Raw genomic sequence first — 18,355 nt, forward strand, 5'->3', positions numbered from 1 at the left:
ATATGCAGAAACGGTCATCAGAAGATGCAATTTAAAGTACTGGCGGGTATATGATGAAAGCAAAATATACGGTTTACGAGGAAAATCCAGCAACTGAGTAAAAAGCTGAGTAATTTCATCTGAGCATTAAATTATTTGCAGTTTTCTGCATGACAGGAAAAATCAGAACCAAATCTCAGGCCCTTGTTCTGCCCTGTCTCTTCATCCAAGAGCACATACTCTAGCAGGTTTACACAGTTCCATGTCAATTAAAACGTTCCCTATAAACAATCTACTCTTGCCCAAACTAAGTGACCTCCACTTCCAATTATTTCTGGACAAAGTTTTAGAAAGAAATACTGCACTGCAATATAAAATAAGCGAATTGCATCTGTTTTGGAATAAGAATTCTGTGCAGTTCATATTTGTCAAAATCTTTCCATCTGGCTGCAGAGGTCTATTATTAGGATGTGTCAAACCTGTCCAGAAACTTCTTTCTGTTGTTGATAAACAAGCTGTGCATTAAATCAGGAGATTTACGCGTGTTCCTTCCAGTTCTTATCTATGTCTGGTCATTAGTCCAAAACAACACTGCCAAATCCTGACCACAGAAACAGCGAACATAAATAGCAAAGGTCTGGGAGGAGAAATCCTGAGGTCACAAAGAGAAGGTAACTTCAAGGGAGTATCCTTATAAATCATCAAGGCCAGAAAGAAGATTTCAGGAATTGGAGGATGCCATTTTACATGACTAAAAAGAAATGGAGTCCTGGTGCAAATGCCAGGAATAAGAAAAAAATCAGTGGAAAACTTCACAAACATTTATATTCAAAGAAAAGGCTTGAAGTACAGGAGTTCTGTGATGGAAGCAGAAGTGCAGAGCAGTTGTGCCTTCTGGCTCTGTGTCTGGAACACCATTTGTTGGTTTCGTACTTTAAGTGGTCATTTACATACCACCAGATCATGTTATGTATGTAATGTATATTTTAGTGATGCTAGGGATAAAAGGTCAGCAGTTTTATCATCTCATTTCTACATTCTAATGTGAGCTGATATTCCTGCCTTTCTGGGTAAACTCCTCCATTTTTGCTAAATTATTTGCTCCTCCACTCCACGGCTTATTCAAAAATGTCAAACCACTGCTGGGTAGAAGCATTATATTATAGGAAATGAAGGTCACCTTGGAAAAGATTATCCTGCACGTGATCCCTAAAGGTTTTTCTTGAATAAATGTTTCTCTAAATGCTATTTTTCCTCCCTTCCCCTCTGAGTCTGTTACAGATTGAAAATTCAAATGTGTATGTCAGTTCAGGCAGGGCACATGCAAGTGCCTGAAATGGAAACTTGGGAGTTATTAAATGATATTATTTAAAATTCTTTATGGTTTACTGCACTTGTTAAGGAAAGCGAGACGACGGGAATCACATCCTGAGTCTTCAGCCCTGCTTTTGTCTGTTATCATACTACATGGCTTGGGTAAAATCCTGATCTCAGGGAAGGCAATGGGACTTTTGCCGATGCTCATTGAAAGCTTTCAACAGACAGAGCTCGGGGCTCTGAGAATCAGCCGGTAACAAAGCACGGCGGGCAGCTGTGAGATTACCCCATGGAAAGGGAGCTCAAAGGAGGGGTGCCTCCTTCACCCCAACAAAGCCCAGACCCCGCCTGTCAACTCAAAAGTATCCTCTTAGCATTTTAAGAAAATATCCTGACCCTGCTTGCTTCATTTAAAAGATGAAAAACTAACCTTAGCTATAAGCCTGCTATTCTCATCTTTCTAAATGATGTTAGCGCATTGAAATATGCTGTCCGTGGAAACACGCTGTTATAAAACGCTGCACGTGGTGAATTCTGTTACAATCCTTTCAGAGGAGAGATTCCAGCAAATTGCATCTCCTCATCCTTCTCTGCACTGCACCTGAAACCAGCATGAAAAAAGAGACAATGGAAGGAGTATTATCACATTCTGCCAAGGATTTCATCTGTATTCAATGTGTATAAAATCACCACTTAAGTATAACGCTATGGGGTTCCACTTCTGGACTAGACTTGCTTTGCTGCAGAGCAGGCCATTCAGATAACTGTAATTGCACTGCCTACCAGGGGTCCAGCCTGAGCCCTTGAGCCACAGCAGCTTGGGAGCAGTTTGCTTGATGGGTAGCAGGGATGTGCTTGGCACAGGGGGTCTGGATAATCTGATCTCCTGCTGCTGGAGTTGTCAGCACTGACTCCCCCATAATCCAGCTGTGCACCCCATCCAGCTCCATTCTCCAGCAGGACCTTGTGACAGCCTTTGTCAGCTGCCATGCATCTCCTCTTCTATGTGTTGTCCTTGCAGTGAAGCTGACTTAAGAAATCACAGAATCATAGGAAGGCACCTTTGTAGATCATTGATTTCCAGCTCCCCGATGTGGGCAGGTTGCCCCCCACCAGCTCAGGCTGCCCAGGGCTCTATCACACATGGCCTTAAGCACGTCTAGGGATGGGGAACCCACAGCTTCTCTGGGCAGCCTGTAAATCTCCACTCTGAATACATTCTGACAATGCAATCCCACTTGGGGCCAGTCAGGTAGTATTGCTAAAGCAACCTGATGGGATGGCCCCCAGTTTCCCTCCCCGAGGTTGCACACCATGACTCCTTGTCTTGTTGCTCTTCTGCATCACACCTGTGATTATTTGGTCTTGTCATGAGCTGAGAGCTGATCCTGCAGGAAATTACTCAATTTAACACAGCTAAGATTTTCTGCTCCTTTAGATGCCTGGGCCAGGTCTTCATGGATCACTGCAAGATCATGCAGCACACTCTGCAAGCAGATGTGAAAGAGCAATGGGGTGGAAAATTGCACCTTTTTGCTATTCATCAAGTTGCACTGTAAGTAGTGTAATTGCCACTATTTCTTACAATAAACCCAGTCACCAAAATCATCTGGGTTTAGAATCATAAAACCATTGAGCACTAAGACTGGAAAAGACCACTGAGATCTAGTCCAGCTGTCAACTCATCACCATCACGCCCACTAACCATGTCCCTCAGTGCCACATCTACCCACATTTAAAATAAAAATAATAATAATTTAAAGGAGAAAAAAAAAAAGGCATCCAGCAGAATGATAAAGGTGGTGAGGCACTGGCACAGGCTGCCCAGCTGTCATTTGAAAGAGACAAAAGGCTCCAAGGGAAATCAGTGCCAGAGCCATGCACAGCTTCCAGCCCACAGTAACCTCTCTGCACAGGTGTCACTGAAAGCAAACAACCACCAGCAGAGTTCACCCATCCCAGATTTCAGCCACAGGGCATTTAATTCTTGCAGATCCCAGGCAGGTGAGCAATGCCCCGCTGCAGGCACTGGCAATGGGTGACCATTCACACAAGGTGGGATGGCTCTGTTCATCCATCAGGGCTTGATCCAAGCCCCGCTGAAGGGTTTTCATCTCCCCCAATAAAGTCCAGCTCATACACCTGGCTGACATAGAGCTCAGCTGACACGAGGGGTGGAACCCTTCCAAAGTAGATTTTGTTTCCTGTCAGAAAGCACTGCTTGCCTTTGCCCGGGAAATTGTAAAATGGAAAAATAAACATAGAAATATACCATTTCGACACATCCTCTACATCAAAGCACACCCAATGTTTTTAATTTCGGTGGTTTTTTTTGTTTGTTTGTTTTTTTTGAGGTTTTGTTTTTATAAGTCACAGAATTTACATTGGTAGCTCCTGTTTGTGGAAAGAAATGTGGAAGTGTTATTAATTACAGTTATCAAATCAAGACAAACTACAGCCACTGAGTTCTCAGGAAGGAAAACGCTGTGAGCTCCGTGTGCACCAGTGCAGACACACACGGACGGCTGCAGGGGCAAGGTCAGCGACCGCGGAGCCACAGACTGTGTGCAGAAGAGTGAAAACAACCCACAGACAAATGTGCCGCTGTAAATCTTGTCTCTTCGAATATACGCCATCATCCCTTCAGCGAGCAGCAGGATGGGGTTCCCACATTGGCAGCAGTAGAGATTCCTAGAAAGACACAGTGCCTTTGGGTGCCCAACCCAGCCCTGCTGGGAGACACGGCCATTGAGGTGTTCAGGGAGGGTGATCGCGAAACACATCCAGCACCACACCAACCTGCGAATGGTGCTGGCACACCTTCAAACCTCCCTGAGACCCAAGGCGGAATTTCACCCTTTCCCACTCGTATAACTGCAAACAAATGCTACGCTTGGCCTGAACACATCAGTGTGTGGGTTCTAGGGCCACACAGAGCCCCTGTTTTGTTGTGCAGCAGCAGCAGCCCCACAGTATACCTGCATTTTCCTACAGCAGGAAGCTGCGCCAGTGGGGCCGCTGTGGCAAAATGCCTCCATCCCCTGCTCCATCCACAGCCAAACACGAAACCCCAATCCAAAAGTTTTCTTCAAGCTATAAAAATAAAACAAAGTTGTTCCCAGGGAACAGAGAAAAAGTCATTTCCACAGTCCCTGCACAGTTATAAGTGCTCTCCATAAGACTGAATGCTTTTTTTCTGCCTTGGAACAGCCCTCTCTGATCCAGCAGAGCAAAGTTTGTTGATATTCGGGGTTGCAAACCCGTGTGTTTATTCAGGCTTTTGTCTGTCAGCAGAGTTTGAAGAGGTCGCTTTGAGAGATCAATATTTTTTCCTGGGGGTTTCTTCAGAGCTACCACAATTTGTTATTGCGTCTGTTTAGAGGCTTTAATTTGTGGTTTTCAAGATTGCATAACTGCGCAGAGAGGTGGTGAGAGGCCCACATGAAGAGTTCAAAATAAATTTGACAATATAGTAAATATCTGCTCAGTAATTTTCCCTGGTCTGAGCACCACAGAATGCCAACAGAGCCATTAGTCAGGCTGGGTATGAAGGTGCCTTTATGGGACCAGGGCACATGTTTCCATCCAGATGGTACAGAACTGGATTCACCTCACTTGTCATTGACACCAACACAGGACATCCCTCTGGGGGCTCCCACCCGTGTGCCCATTTAAACTGCTCTAAAACACGCTACTTTGAACCAGATATGGAAAAATCAAAATGAGACTTTAATTTTGCCCTTTTCTCCAAGTTCTCATAGTCAGTTACATCAAAATGAACTGAGCTGCTCATCTCCCGTAAGGCAGCCCATGGGTTGTATATCAGTCCTGCAGATGTAAGCTGGGAGGTGAGGGGATGCACAGCCCCACATGGGGATGCACTCACTGCAGATGGGGGCTGTGGCCCCGCAGGTCATTGTGGGGCTGCAGGTGGAAACCCAGCACTGACACCATACAGAAACTGGGTTCTCAGCATGGGCACCGCACAGCATCCTCAAGCCAAGCATCCCTGGCTCTGGGAGGAAGCACCTGTAATCGTGGTGTCAGGGCACTGCATGAGTGGGTGATGAGTTGGGGTTGGACTTGATCTTGGTGCTGTTTTCCAACCTTAACGATTCTATGATTCTACGAATGCAGGAGCACATGTACGTAGCAGAGGGCACTGTTCAGCGCTCCGGACAGCTCTCACAGACAGTTCTGAGGAAAGTGGCGAAGAAGTGATGTGCACGCTGCGGACTGGGAGCCTTGTGTCAGCAGAGCCGCAGGACCGGCAGGCTTTGCCTGGAATTGTGTCTAGATCCGAGCCGGGACCCCCGGGGGGTCAGCCGGGCAGGCGCGAGGTGCACAGCCCCGGGACTGGATGGGACGGGACGAGACGGGCGCACCCCGCGGACAGGCTCCAGCCGGGACGGCGTCGAGCGCGCACGAAGACCGCCCCGCAGCGCGCCTCGGCCCCGCCTTCACACCCGGCGGCCCCGCGGGACGCGAGCACCCCCGGGCCGGGGTCGGCGCGGCCCCGCCGCTCCCCTCCGCCGCCACCGCGGCTTCTCGGCCAACAGCGCCCCCTAGCGGACGGAGCTGGCCGCCGCCGCCCCTCCTCCGCCGCGGGGCACCGTCCGCCCGCCCGCGCCCACCTGGCCCCGCCGCGCCCCGACCTCCGCCCATCGCGCTTCCAGCCGGGGGGCAGCGCCCGCCTCGTCCCGCTCTGCCGCCACCGCGGGAGGATGCGGCGCGGCCGCGGGTTCGAGCCCCCCGTGACCCCGAGGCGCCGGGGCGGGGGTCTGCGGGTCCGTGCCCCGCGCCAAGGCTCGGCCGGGGCAGGGGTCGGCCGGAGCCGGGGGCGAGGGAAGGAGGCGCGGGAGAGGCGCGGCGCGGCGCTCGCGGCACCGTCCCCGTCACCTGCGGGCGCTCCCGGGACGGCTCGCAGCCTGCACGGCCCCAGCCCCGCTCCGCTCGGGGGTCCGCGCCGCGTTAGTCCTCGGTGGGGCCGCCCGCGGAGCAGCGCGCCGCTCTCCGTGCCGGGACCCGGCCGTGCCCCTCGTGGGACTCTCCGCCGGTGCCTGACAGCGGCCGCTCCCTGCCTCGTCGCACGTCCCCCACGGCTCCCGGCGGGGCTCTCTCCCCTTTTGTCTGTGTATTTTTAGGTCATTAGAGTGGAGGGGTAGGTAATCCCCAGGCTCAAGTTCCAGAGGGGCGGGTTCTGGCCGGAGGTGGAGTCACTTTTCATTTAAATCCCCGACTATAAAATGGGCTTAAAGAGAAGCGGGATCTCAGCCGTGCCGAGCAGACCCCGGCACGCAGGGTCCGGGGGGGCGGGCAGCCCTGCCCGCAGCAGCCGCCGCGGCGATGCTCCACTCGCTGGGCGCTCACACCTTGCAGCTGCTCACCCAGGCGGCCGCCTGCATCCTCCTCTTCCCCCGCTTCCTGCTCACCGCCGTGATGCTCTGGCTCCTGGATTTTCTGTGCATTCGCAAGAAGATGCTGACGATGCCCACGGCGGAGGAGGCGGCCGGAGCCGGCGAGGGGCCGCCCCCCGACGACCCTCCGGTCTGCGTGTCCGACTCCAACCGCATGTTCACGCTGGAGTCGCTGAAGGCGGTGTGGCACGGGCAGAAGCTGGACTTCTTCAAGTCGGCGCACGTGGGCTCGCCGGCCCCCAACCCCGAGGTGATCCAGCTGGACGGGCAGAAGAGGCTCCGCATCCTCGACTTCGCCCGCGGCAACAGGCCCCTCATCCTCAACTTCGGCAGCTGCACCTGACCCCCGTTCATGGCCCGCCTCAGGTCCTTCCGGCGCCTGGCCGCGCACTTCGTGGACATTGCCGACTTCCTGCTGGTGTACATCGAAGAAGCGCACCCCTCCGACGGCTGGGTCAGCTCGGACGCTGCCTACAGCATCCCCAAGCACCAGTGCCTCCAGGACAGGCTGCGGGCGGCGCAGCTGATGCGGGAAGGGGCGCCCGATTGCCCCCTGGCCGTGGACACCATGGACAACGCTTCCAGCGCTGCCTACGGCGCCTACTTCGAGCGGCTCTACGTCATCCAGGAGGAGAAGGTGATGTACCAGGGCGGCCGAGGACCGGAGGGCTACAAGATCTCGGAGTTGCGGAGCTGGCTAGACCAGTACAAAACCCGGCTCCAGAGCCCCGGCGCGGTGGTCATCCAAGTGTAAAAAGGACCCGGCAGAAGGCGCGGGGGGAGAGCGGAGAGCGGGCGGAGGAACGCGGGGGGGCTCCGCGCCGAGGCTGCGTGCGGGCGAGATGTGCCATAGTCCTTTCTCTATTCAAATCATGTTGATTTGCCAGCCACGCTCTGTCAATACTGTATTTCCATGTGCGTTTTGTAAATAACTCTTTTTTTCTTCTTCTTTTTTTCTTTTCCTCTTGAGAAGCGTTTACTATTTTTTAAGGAGGCTCTCTTCCTTCGGGATCTGTTCCCAGCTGCGTGTGTGCGCGGGTGTGTGTCTGAAAAGTTGTGTACAAGTGCTCCGTGCTGCCTAGCAAGTGCTAACTGGGATTTCTAGTATTTCTTTGTGATGACCGATTTTGAAATGGGTTTCTCTAATGCCAGGAAATCGTGTCTGATGTTGTCAAGTACTAGAACTGCCAATAGCCAGAGCTGAACGGAATGTCCTATTTATGGGGGGGTTTTGTAAGACGTTCGTTCACCTTTTTTTTTTTTTTTAATAAATTTTTTAAAATAATAAAGGTTGAGTAAATACACATCTAACCTTGTCCGTCTCTTTCTATCTCGCTTCAGAGCGCCGCATCCCCTTTCCCTCCCGTCCACCTTCTCACTTCCTCTCCGCGGCCGAGGAGCGGCTGCCGCCGGAGGATGCGCTGCCGGGTGGTGCGGCGGGACGCGGAGGAGCAGGGGACACTGGGCGTCCTGGGGGCAACCCCCACTTGCAGGGCTCCTACGGGGGGACGCGGTCCCGGCTGGGGACGCCCCGTCGAGGCGCGAGGGTGGGGGGCGGGGTGCGGAGAGCACCTGCACGTCGGGCAGCCCCGCTGCGCACCGCCTCAGAGGGCGGGGAACAGCGGGGAACAGCGCTCCGCAGCCCGCAGGTGATGCCGAGCTGAGAGCCTCCCCGCAGACCCCAGCGGCAGCCGCTCATCAGACCCTCGGGCGGCTCCACGGCCTCGGCGGGACGGGACGGGACGGGGCTCCCGGTCTTTGCAGCCTCCGGCGGGGTTCGACGACGGCTCCCGCCCGCGGGTGAAGACAGAGCGGACCTCGAGGCTCCGCACGGCTCTTGGGGGCGGCGGCCCGAGGCGGGCGCTGAACGCGGAGCGCGACGCTGTCCACAAACCCTAAAACCGGCGAGAGGGTGACTCCGCTGCCGCCCCGGTAGAGAGAAAGGTGCCGGTGCTCCAGCTGCTCCCGGCGGCGGCTGCGTCTCACCTGGCGTCCTCATCGCCCCCCTCCCCTACGGAACAAAGCGGCGCTTCCCCAGCCTCTGCCTCGTCCGGCAAACTGGGCTGTCCCTTACGTAAGGGCGGAGACGCTCCGCTACCGTGAAGCATCGTTATCGAACGGGAGGACCCAGGCGGGGCGCGGCGAGAACCGGGCAGGTGCCGGTACCGGTGCCGCTCCCCGGCCCCCGAGCCCCGCAGCGCCGCTCCCGCCCCGAACCGCCTGCGCAGAGAGGGAGCCGCCCCCAGCCCGGGCGCGAGGATGGGTCCGGACCCTGGCTCGGTTCTCCTCGCTTCACAATAACGCCCTTCTGTACTTTCGCACCTCGCCATCCCTCCTCCTCGCCCTCTCTTGGCACAATTCAACTGTCACTGGAGCTGCGGGCACCCCACGGCGCGTCCCCGCCCGCCCCCAGAATTTTGGTCAAAGGGTACCGGAGGTCAGGGCTGTTGTTGGTTTGTTTCGTTTCTCACCAAGTCAGCTTCGAAGCTCCATTCCTCCTTTACACCCAACACAGAGCTCTTACTTATCACTTTCTCTCTAATCACAGCATCAGGAGAAAAACGTGCTGTGAAAGCCCGGAATCCTTGAAAGACATCACACTTTTCCCTTGCTCAAATCAAAGTTATCTGCTCCTATTATATTCTCTGTTTAAGATGAATCATGAAATGAATCAGCTCCACTGAGCTTCCGGGTGGGCACTTGTTGGGCACAAATTAGAACAAGATGCTTTGCATCCCAGAAGACTGGGGGGTCCGGAGCCTCTCCAGCTGATACAGAGCACCAAGAAATGCCCTATCTTTATTATTTTTGTTGCCTTTCCAACCCCTAAGTGCCTGACAAAGAGAAGGCAGAGAGCAGCAGAGATTTATCGGCAAGAGATCTAAGAGATCTAAGTGGTGATTGCGTGTGCTGTCAATAATTAATTGAATTACGCCCTCAGCATAATCACATGCAGTCCTCGGGCTGGGAGGGGAAGAGCAAGGAGGAGGCCGTGTGGTCAGAGGGGGATCTCAGGACATGGTCCCAGTCATTACATGTGATGTAACATTGCAATCTGGTGCGTTCTGAGGCACAAATGGGGAAATACAAACGAAACCAACCACTCAAGTGTTATTTGCTTTACAACAGACATGCAGCAATAGCACTTGTTTTCAGTGTTTAGTTTTTTGTGGCTTTTTTTTTATTATTAGTTTGTTGGTTTTTTTAACTATTCATTTTTGTTGCCAGAAATCCAAAGGTATTTTGCGATGCCAGCTGAAGATGTGCTGGTCAAAGGTGCTTTACAGTGCGTCATAAAACACTCCTGACTCTCAGCTGTCAGCTTTGTATTGTTCACCTTTCAGAAACCCGGTTAATTTTGTGTTTCTGATGCTTGAAGTAAACTGGAAGAAGAAATTAAAATCAGCCCAGCAAACATCAGGCAGCCAATACAAATGAAGAAGTGACACACTGAAAGGATCTCACAAGCAAATTCTTACCCCAACGCTAATTTTTCTGTACTTCTTCCAGTCACAAGGGAGATCAGCATATCATTATTAATTTATTATTTACTAAGAGCTGTTAGAGTGCTCTTTTGGTACACAAATGCAGGAAAACAAAGAGCTTGATTCATTTCTCTCCCAAGTTTTGCCCTGGTGTGACTTCAATGACACGGGTGTAGTCACTTCAGCACCACCTGGGTGTAATTATGATCAAAATCTGGGCTATTGCACTTCCTTTGCTTTCCTAATGGTTCAAAACCTCTATTTTTCTACAGTGTGCTGCGGAAGACAAGACAGCTGTTTGCAAATAGAGCTCCAAAATCATTCTCAAGTTCCTCCTCACCAAGTACCAGCATCTTCCATCCCGCCAGCATTCAGCAATGTCAGTGCATTTCCCCACCATCCCGCACCCCTCCTGCAGTGTGAGCATTACACAACCATTGTTCCGTGCTCCTTTGCACTCACATCCTCACAGGGTATTGAGATTTACATCAGGTATCTTTCTGTTTCAAACACTTCTCAGCATCCAGATGCTGAAAGAACTTCAGCATGTGTGTCCTCCTTTGCAAATTTCTCCTTTCAGACTAATGCCTGATGGCAGTTCTTGAAAAGGAGCTCATTTATGACCTCCGCTTAACTGACTACTCCATGTATCTCTTGTCCCCGTGGCCAACCACCTGCTTTTTTGGAGACGGCAGAAGTGGTTTACAGAGGTAAATGCACCAACAATCAATGGCCAAAACATCTACACTAGAACAGCAAGCATCACTCTGCACCTGCACGTTACTTCGTGCTTCAGTAATGTCAAAATATCAAGACAAGGTTAAAGTCCCTCAGCTAATGTTTTATATAAAAATTCTTCTCAGGGTCAGAATGTACAATGCTTCTGCTCACAGAATTAAGGATGTCACAGTCTGTTCTTGAACTCATCAAACAGAAGACTGGGCCCATCTTTGTATCCTCTCTTTTCCAACTTAATAGAATTGCAGAATGGCTTCAGATGGGAAGGGACCTTAAAGATCATCAAGTTCTCTCCCGAGTGTCCCTTGTTTATGCAAATGAAAGCCCACACCTGTACGCAGGAAGCATTTACTTCTATTTCCTTTCAAGTAAGAAACACTCTCCCATCTCAAAAAGACCTTTAGGATATGGCCAGATGGAGTAAGGTAGTTAAGCCTCCAACACATTGCGCCGCCATGCCCAGAATTGCCTCAACATAGAGGTGATCCCCAAATATCTAATAAGGGACACATCTAATTGCATCACTTCTTACTAGAGATGTTCGAGAATGAGTTGGGTACATGGGCACTGGCAGAAGGGGATTCCCATCACCTAATGTAGAGTGATGGGCACTACATTCTATAAACAAATTTAATTTTTACAGAAAAGCATGGGCATGAAGGGCAAAGAGCATGATGCAGCTTTCTGTGTCTTCTGGCCATCCTTTCTCTGACACTTTCTTAGGCTCAGAGAGGATCTGATGCAGTCTGCCTCTGACCAAACTTTCACATTCACTTCAAGGCAGCCACAGCACCAATCACATTCCCATTGCCTTGGTGACTCTTGCTTTTTGTTGTTGTTGTTATTTTTGTCTGAACAGTCAGGATGTAAATTCCTTGCAGCAGCTAAAAATGGGTATACTCCATCACTTCCAGGTTGTCAAGCTCAGTTCCCAAGTGATGTGCCACACCGTGGAATTTCAACTAGCTCTCAAAGCACAGAACCTCATTTCAGGTACCATAAACGTGGGGAAATAAAACTGCACTAAAACATCTTTCAGAACTTCCTCAGAGTTCGTTTAACTTCTTAAGTGTAACTATGCTGAGGATAAAATCAATGCTGAAGGTCTGACGGTTGAAATAATTTCCAAGAATAAAAGTCATTATGTAAACTAAGAATGTACTTTAAACACACATTTATGAAAAATAACATTATGTAATAAAATTCAAAGGCATGGATTACTTTTTAAAATTCTGATAAAGGAACTGACCCTTCTAAGAACTATGAGACTACAACTGAAAGGATTCAAAGCAACGAAAATATGGCTTTGAGTAATCTCCTTCCATGTGTGATGAAGGACAATCAGGAAGGAATAGGGTGTAAGTCCTTTGTCAACTGGATTTGTAACACATGGACATAGAGAACATGCTGTGCTACTCACACTTCAGACACATGCATACAATTGCAAACAGAGTTCAAAATTAGTCCAAAGTAGTTTTGGAACATTCGAAAGGGAGAGGCAGGGGACTGTGCATTTTATAGAATGAGATATTTGTTTCAAAGAGTGGCAATTGTAAAAAAAATTAAGCAAGTTACCAAGTGAATTTCTACTCACTCCAAGTGGGACACAACCACTTCATGTATGTCGGCAAATCATGAACATTTCTGGGGAAATACAGAATGTAAGGTGGAACTCAGCCGACCTATTTCCTGTATTTTGTTTTATTATAATTTACTTTTTATCTTGACTGTATCTCACCTTGTCCAGAATGCATACCACTGAACTAAGCTAACCTTTTTTATTTCATGGTCAGAGATATAAAATTTATTTCCCAGTGTTCAGCCAATTGGTGCATCCCAGATAATAATCTCCCATGGCATCAATTTCAATAGTTTTGTCCTCCTGATGAGAGCACAGTCAGGGTAAACAAAAACAAGAAAGGTGTTTCTAAAGCTTGCAGCCATCCCACAGAACTCCTACACTCATGAAATATTTGATTCACAAGAGGAGTTTGGAGAAACTCAGTAGTGATATACAGGTAGAACTGAAATATATTGGTATGTGCTAGAGAAATCTATCCCTATTTCCTGAAGTTGGTAGAGGTTATCTAGTGGTACAGTATCAGCTCTTCCCATAGAAATGGTTGGAAGCTGGAAAGATCTCCCTTGCTTTTTACTACAGCTAAATCTAATCCATAGGAAAAAGGCAAGACAAAGGAAAAATTAGGCTTTAGTTTGTCTTTCCAGTAATTGCACGTGCCCACAAACTCACGATTAATTTCTAGATTCCAGATCTCCGAAAGTAATGCCTCTACTTATTTCCTTGGAAACTACAGTGGACACAAGGAGCACAACAAGACTAGTTGGTTGAGCAAGTCTTCAGCTACAAAAAAGTTGTTTTTTCAACACAGCTATCACCATTCACTTTATTTTTGCTAGCAGTGAACAAAAGCCTGCATGCCACGCTCAGAAATCCACACCAGTGGAGGAGACCCACTGTTACTACTGCTAAAATGCACCACCCACCACCTCACTGTGCTCATATCCACTGTTCGGTATTCATAAATGTTCAGCGAGTGTCAATAAATGTCAGTGGGTGCCAATTTTTCTCCATGCAGGAATTCGATGGCACACTTTGCTCCACACGCACTTCCATGTCAGGTGCCGTTCTGCCAGACCACCCCTCTGCTGCTATTTGTCACATGGCAACAACATGTCACAGAATGTTGTTGGGAAGGTTCAGCCTCTACTGCCACATCACCAGCATTTGCCTCTAATACTGTAGGCCAGCATCATAAAACAGGAGGCATTACTTTCAGAGCAAACTATGTAGCTGGTAGGGTCTCCAAGTGAGACCGCATCTTTGCATTACAGATGCAGGAGATACAGCCCAAAGGGGAGGATGATGAAATGAAGGAGCCTGTTGTCTGCATCCCTGGTGCAGCCCATGACACAGTTGGCAGATGCATCTGGGTAAGTATCGCCTGTGAAACCTGGTGCTATTTTTGATGCCAGGTGAACAATAAGGGCATTCATTGCAATTCCCAAGTCATTCATTTTGAGACGGTGCATGTGTCATCACTGTAAAATGGAATTTGCTTCTTCTTTTTTCTTTTTTTTTAAGAAAAGAAAACAACATTTAAGCCATACTTCTGAGTAAGTTAAAAGACACCCGAGGGTATGATTGCCTTGTGTGCTGCTCTTGTTAATAAGGCCGAGGAAAAGCATCACTGGATGGGATTATAATCAACTGCTGCTTTAATGCAGACAATCGAAGAAGGCTCCTCGCTGATGTTTGTAAATTCATTATTAAGGACACCACTCAAGAGTCATTTGGCACAACATTTTTTATGCAGAGAACAGAGAAGTGCAGTATTAGCTCCTGAGTGACTGGATGAGTTGTACACCCATTAATGGACATATCAGAAAACGTTTCCCAGATTTGACTTATCTCCTACACAAACTCCGAAGATACAGACTGTTTTGCTGTTATTTACTCAAATTGTTGGTCTATTTTTTCACCCTGTCCAAGATCCCGTTAATTTGATAACCTGGTATCATCAGGCATTGTACACTTTGCTGCTGACTCTGAGATCACAACAGTCTGGCTGTGTTCACCACGTATTATGAAATCTACAGGATGATGAGAGCAATTTAGTTGCACTAATCCTGTAACAGACAAACATTTCTCAGTTCAGTGCTTTGAGAAATGAGGGAATTGGTAGATTGCAATTTCACTAAAGCTGGACACATTTTTGGATGAATGTTTAATCCACCTAAAATGCCAGTTCAACCTGGCTAAAATCCTGACAATTGCAAAATTATTCTAACAAGAATTCATTAGAAATGAAAAACATAAAAAAATAAAAAACAAAAATCTAAGTCCATACTTTAATTATAGACCACTTTTTTTTCCCTTCCATATAAGATATTTCCAAATGCATCTAAATTTCATTTGCCAGAACAGAAACACAAAAATTAAGTTTCATTTTCTATTCTGGCCAACTTAAGAATCTCTATTTTCCTGTTAGACAGACGAAATAAAATTCACATTACTCAAATTCACTGCTTTGTGGTCTTTCTTCCTGTTCATGAATCGTTCATGAACTGTTTATGATTTGTTAATCTATTCTTTATCCACGCACTTCATCAATCAAATTGCATGAACAGATTTCAGCCAAGAACATATCAACTAATTGCTCACTTTGGGTATTTATTTAACTGCATTATACAGCCAGCACTTACACCAACACTGTCATATTTGCTCCACTGCTGGATATGTATGTTGGGCTTTAAAAGAAAGGAAGTACCAAATATCAAGTTATGATGTGAATTTTCAGAGAATAGTCATTAGTTTCCATCCAGTTAATGATACTATCCATCTTCAAGCCATCAGCATGCTTTTGCCTTCATGAACTGACATATGTAGGTTGCTCTGTAAGTAATGCCTTCTATTTATTTCCCTAGAAACCGCAGCAGATACAAAGAGCACAATAACACTACTTGATAGAGTTATTACTTGACAAAGCACTATTTGTCAGCATAGTAACTGCCATTACTGTGCACTTACCAGTGATGAACATGAGCCCGCACACTGCACTCACAACAAACTGCACCAGTGGAGGCTACCCACTGTTTCACAGCTGATATGACAGCATCATCACTAGGAAAACATTGCCCACACAGTCCAGCTTTCACTGTGCTGATATCTCATGTTTGATCTCCATAAACATTCAACAAGAGTCAATGAATGTCAATGGGTACCATTTTTTTCTGCACTGTAAAGTTCAGTAACAAACCTTTGCTTTATATTGCACTTCTATGTCAGATGCCATTCTGTCAGACTGCTCCTCTGCTGCCATCTGCCATGTGGCAACAAAACATAACAGAATATTGTTGGGAAGTTTCAATCCCTACTGCCATAACACCAACATCTGCCTCTAATGTCATAGGCAAACATAATACAATAGGAACTTTACAGCCATGAAGCATACATACAGTTGATGGGACAGACTAGACAACAAAAATACTTCTTTACAAAAAAAGAAGTTTAGATATCAGTATTTAGGCTTCCAGCATAATTCCCAGTCTCCCTCCTGAGAGGGAGATCTCTCACAAAGGTGCTCACTCAGAATATAAATCAGATACGTTACAGGAAATAGCAAAAAAATCAGGTGTGTCATAACTGTGAGGCTACTATTTGTTTCCAGATCATTAACATTCTTATTTATTTTATTCTGACCAGACTGTCTATTCTGACTTGAGAAACCTTCCCAATGCAAATTTGCTGCTAGCCAATACATTCCCACATAAAAAAGCTGTTTCCACAAATGAGAAACTCACAAACAACAACAACAACAACCAAAATCATTCAAAAGTTTCAGACTCTCCCCAGGACAGACATGCAGAGCTGCACGAAGCTGCTTTCATTGTCTGATTGGCCAACATGTTTACATATCTTCCCTTGCTGCACACGCGGCCAAGCATTGTGTAGGCAGACAAGCTGGCCAATAAAATCTCAAACAGCAGTGTAACATTCCCATCAATGCAAGCAACAGTTCTCATTACAAATAATTGTCTTGTCATCTCTCCCTAGGCTCATTCTCTTTCCTTTCTTTCCCTCCTGCCTGCATTTCCTCAGAGATGTTCCCCCTCCACCAACAGAGCCTTTTGTTACTTCTCTGCAGCTCTGCTGCCCTCCATTCTGAAATCTGGCATTACAGTGAAACTTCCAAGAATTCCATTCTCTGAAACATTATGAGTCACACTGTAGTCTTCAGCAATATTTTTAAAACGCCAATGTTTTTTTAATCACTCTTGAGACCCGCAGAAGAAAGTAAGGATATTATCTTGCTAACTTACAGTCGTGGTTGTTTTTTCTCTTGCCACCCACACTCTCTCATCTTTCTCCAGATACTCTGCTCCAGCTTCTCAATAGTGCAGGCATATGGTATTCAAACATGCCAGAGTCTGACTTCAGGTTTTAGTCATTTTTTTTCCTGTAAAAAGGATGGAGGGACATTAAGCCTACAACCCTTTGAGCGTTTCCTTTAAATAAGAGGTATTTTAAGGTCTGTGCTTTAATGTGGTAAAACTAACAAACATCATATCTGAGGAAGAACACATCACATCTAATACCAGAAATGCCATATCTGAAATGTTAGAGTTGGTGCAGAATTCATGGGTGCAACTGGGTACATAAGAAAGGGAGAATTCCTGCCTCCTTCTTGCAGTGATTTCCAAGTAAGTCTTATAACAGGGGAGCCAGTGGTTTACAGGAGCTTCAGCTCTAAATACCGTTCCTCATAATTACACCGTTTGTTTTGTTTTGTTCTGTTTTTCTACTTGAAGAGCTTTCCGTTTTCGCGAGAAAAAAAGAGACATTACTAAGCTACAGTACGTTCACAGTTTATTTACCTCGTATATCAACTGTTTTGCCTTTCTTTTGTGCATGAGGGATAAGGCAGCTTGTATTACAACAGACGTTTCAAATTTAGGGTGGATGCCCCTTACATCGCTGCTATCTGCCCAGCTCATGTGATACTCTGAATAAATAAACCTCAAGTTAAGTGCATAACGCTGGAGAATGGGCATTTGATAAAGAGGATCCCTAAAGACAGCAGTTATCTGAGCTTCGGGAGAGAACAGCTTCTCGCACGGAGCGTTCAGGGTTGACATCTGAAAAACTGCCAGGAAATAAGAGAACGAAGAGACCTAAATTCCAAATTACCAGCTGATCACATGAAGAAAGTACTTTCTTAGGTCTCAAAAGTTTCAGAAAAATGGTCAGCGAGTTTGACTGTGCAAGGGAGCCTGTTTGGAGAGAACTGCAAAAATAAACACATCACTGAGAAATGGAGGTAGGATGGGTGAGATTTGCTTAAGAAAAGGTGAGAACAGTGCTAAGTGAAAGAGAAAAGAATCCATATTAAACGGTAGCATTAGCGCAGCAAGGCAGCAAGCTGTAAGTGATTAAAGATCTTCGGAGTTAGGTGAAGGCTTTCATATGCACGCTCACTCACACACACTTGTTTGTTGATAAAAAAAAATGAAGCACAATCATACTGAGTCTGCTGATGCTACATTCAGATCGAATAGGGCTTTTTCATTCCACTGCCTTGTACACAAAAATGTGGAAAAGCAACAAACTTCTTTCCTTTTAGTAGAGTTTTACTGCTTCTCCAGGCACCTTTAAGAAATCTTGGCCAATTTTTTTCACTTGATTGTCCTGATCCTAAACTTTTGGTGAATGCTGCAACTACAAGGCCATCATGTTTTAAAACTACCTTACTCATTGTGATTTCTCAATATGAAACAGAAGGAGATTGATTTATAAAGTCAAAAAATCACCAGGTTTGGAAAAGACCTCTAAGATCATCCAGTCCAACCATCCACCTACCACCAATATTTCCCACTAAACTACATCCCTCAGTACAACAT

The 18,355-nt window shown here is 47.3% G+C and overlaps 1 protein-coding gene across 1 annotated transcript; it reads left to right on the top strand.

Annotated features, from left to right (window-relative positions):
- Positions 1 to 6,425: 6,425 nt before the first annotated feature.
- DIO3 (iodothyronine deiodinase 3) lies at positions 6,426 to 8,024 on the top strand. Its single transcript, XM_015865620.2, has one exon. The coding sequence runs from the start codon at positions 6,643 to 6,645 to the stop codon at positions 7,465 to 7,467; it is 825 nt and encodes a 274-aa protein (XP_015721106.1). The 5' UTR covers positions 6,426 to 6,642; the 3' UTR covers positions 7,468 to 8,024.
- Positions 8,025 to 18,355: the final 10,331 nt, after the last annotated feature.

This window comes from Coturnix japonica, chromosome 5 (genome assembly GCF_001577835.2).
Source record: "Coturnix japonica isolate 7356 chromosome 5, Coturnix japonica 2.1, whole genome shotgun sequence".
NCBI classification, from domain to species: Eukaryota; Metazoa; Chordata; class Aves; order Galliformes; family Phasianidae; genus Coturnix; species Coturnix japonica.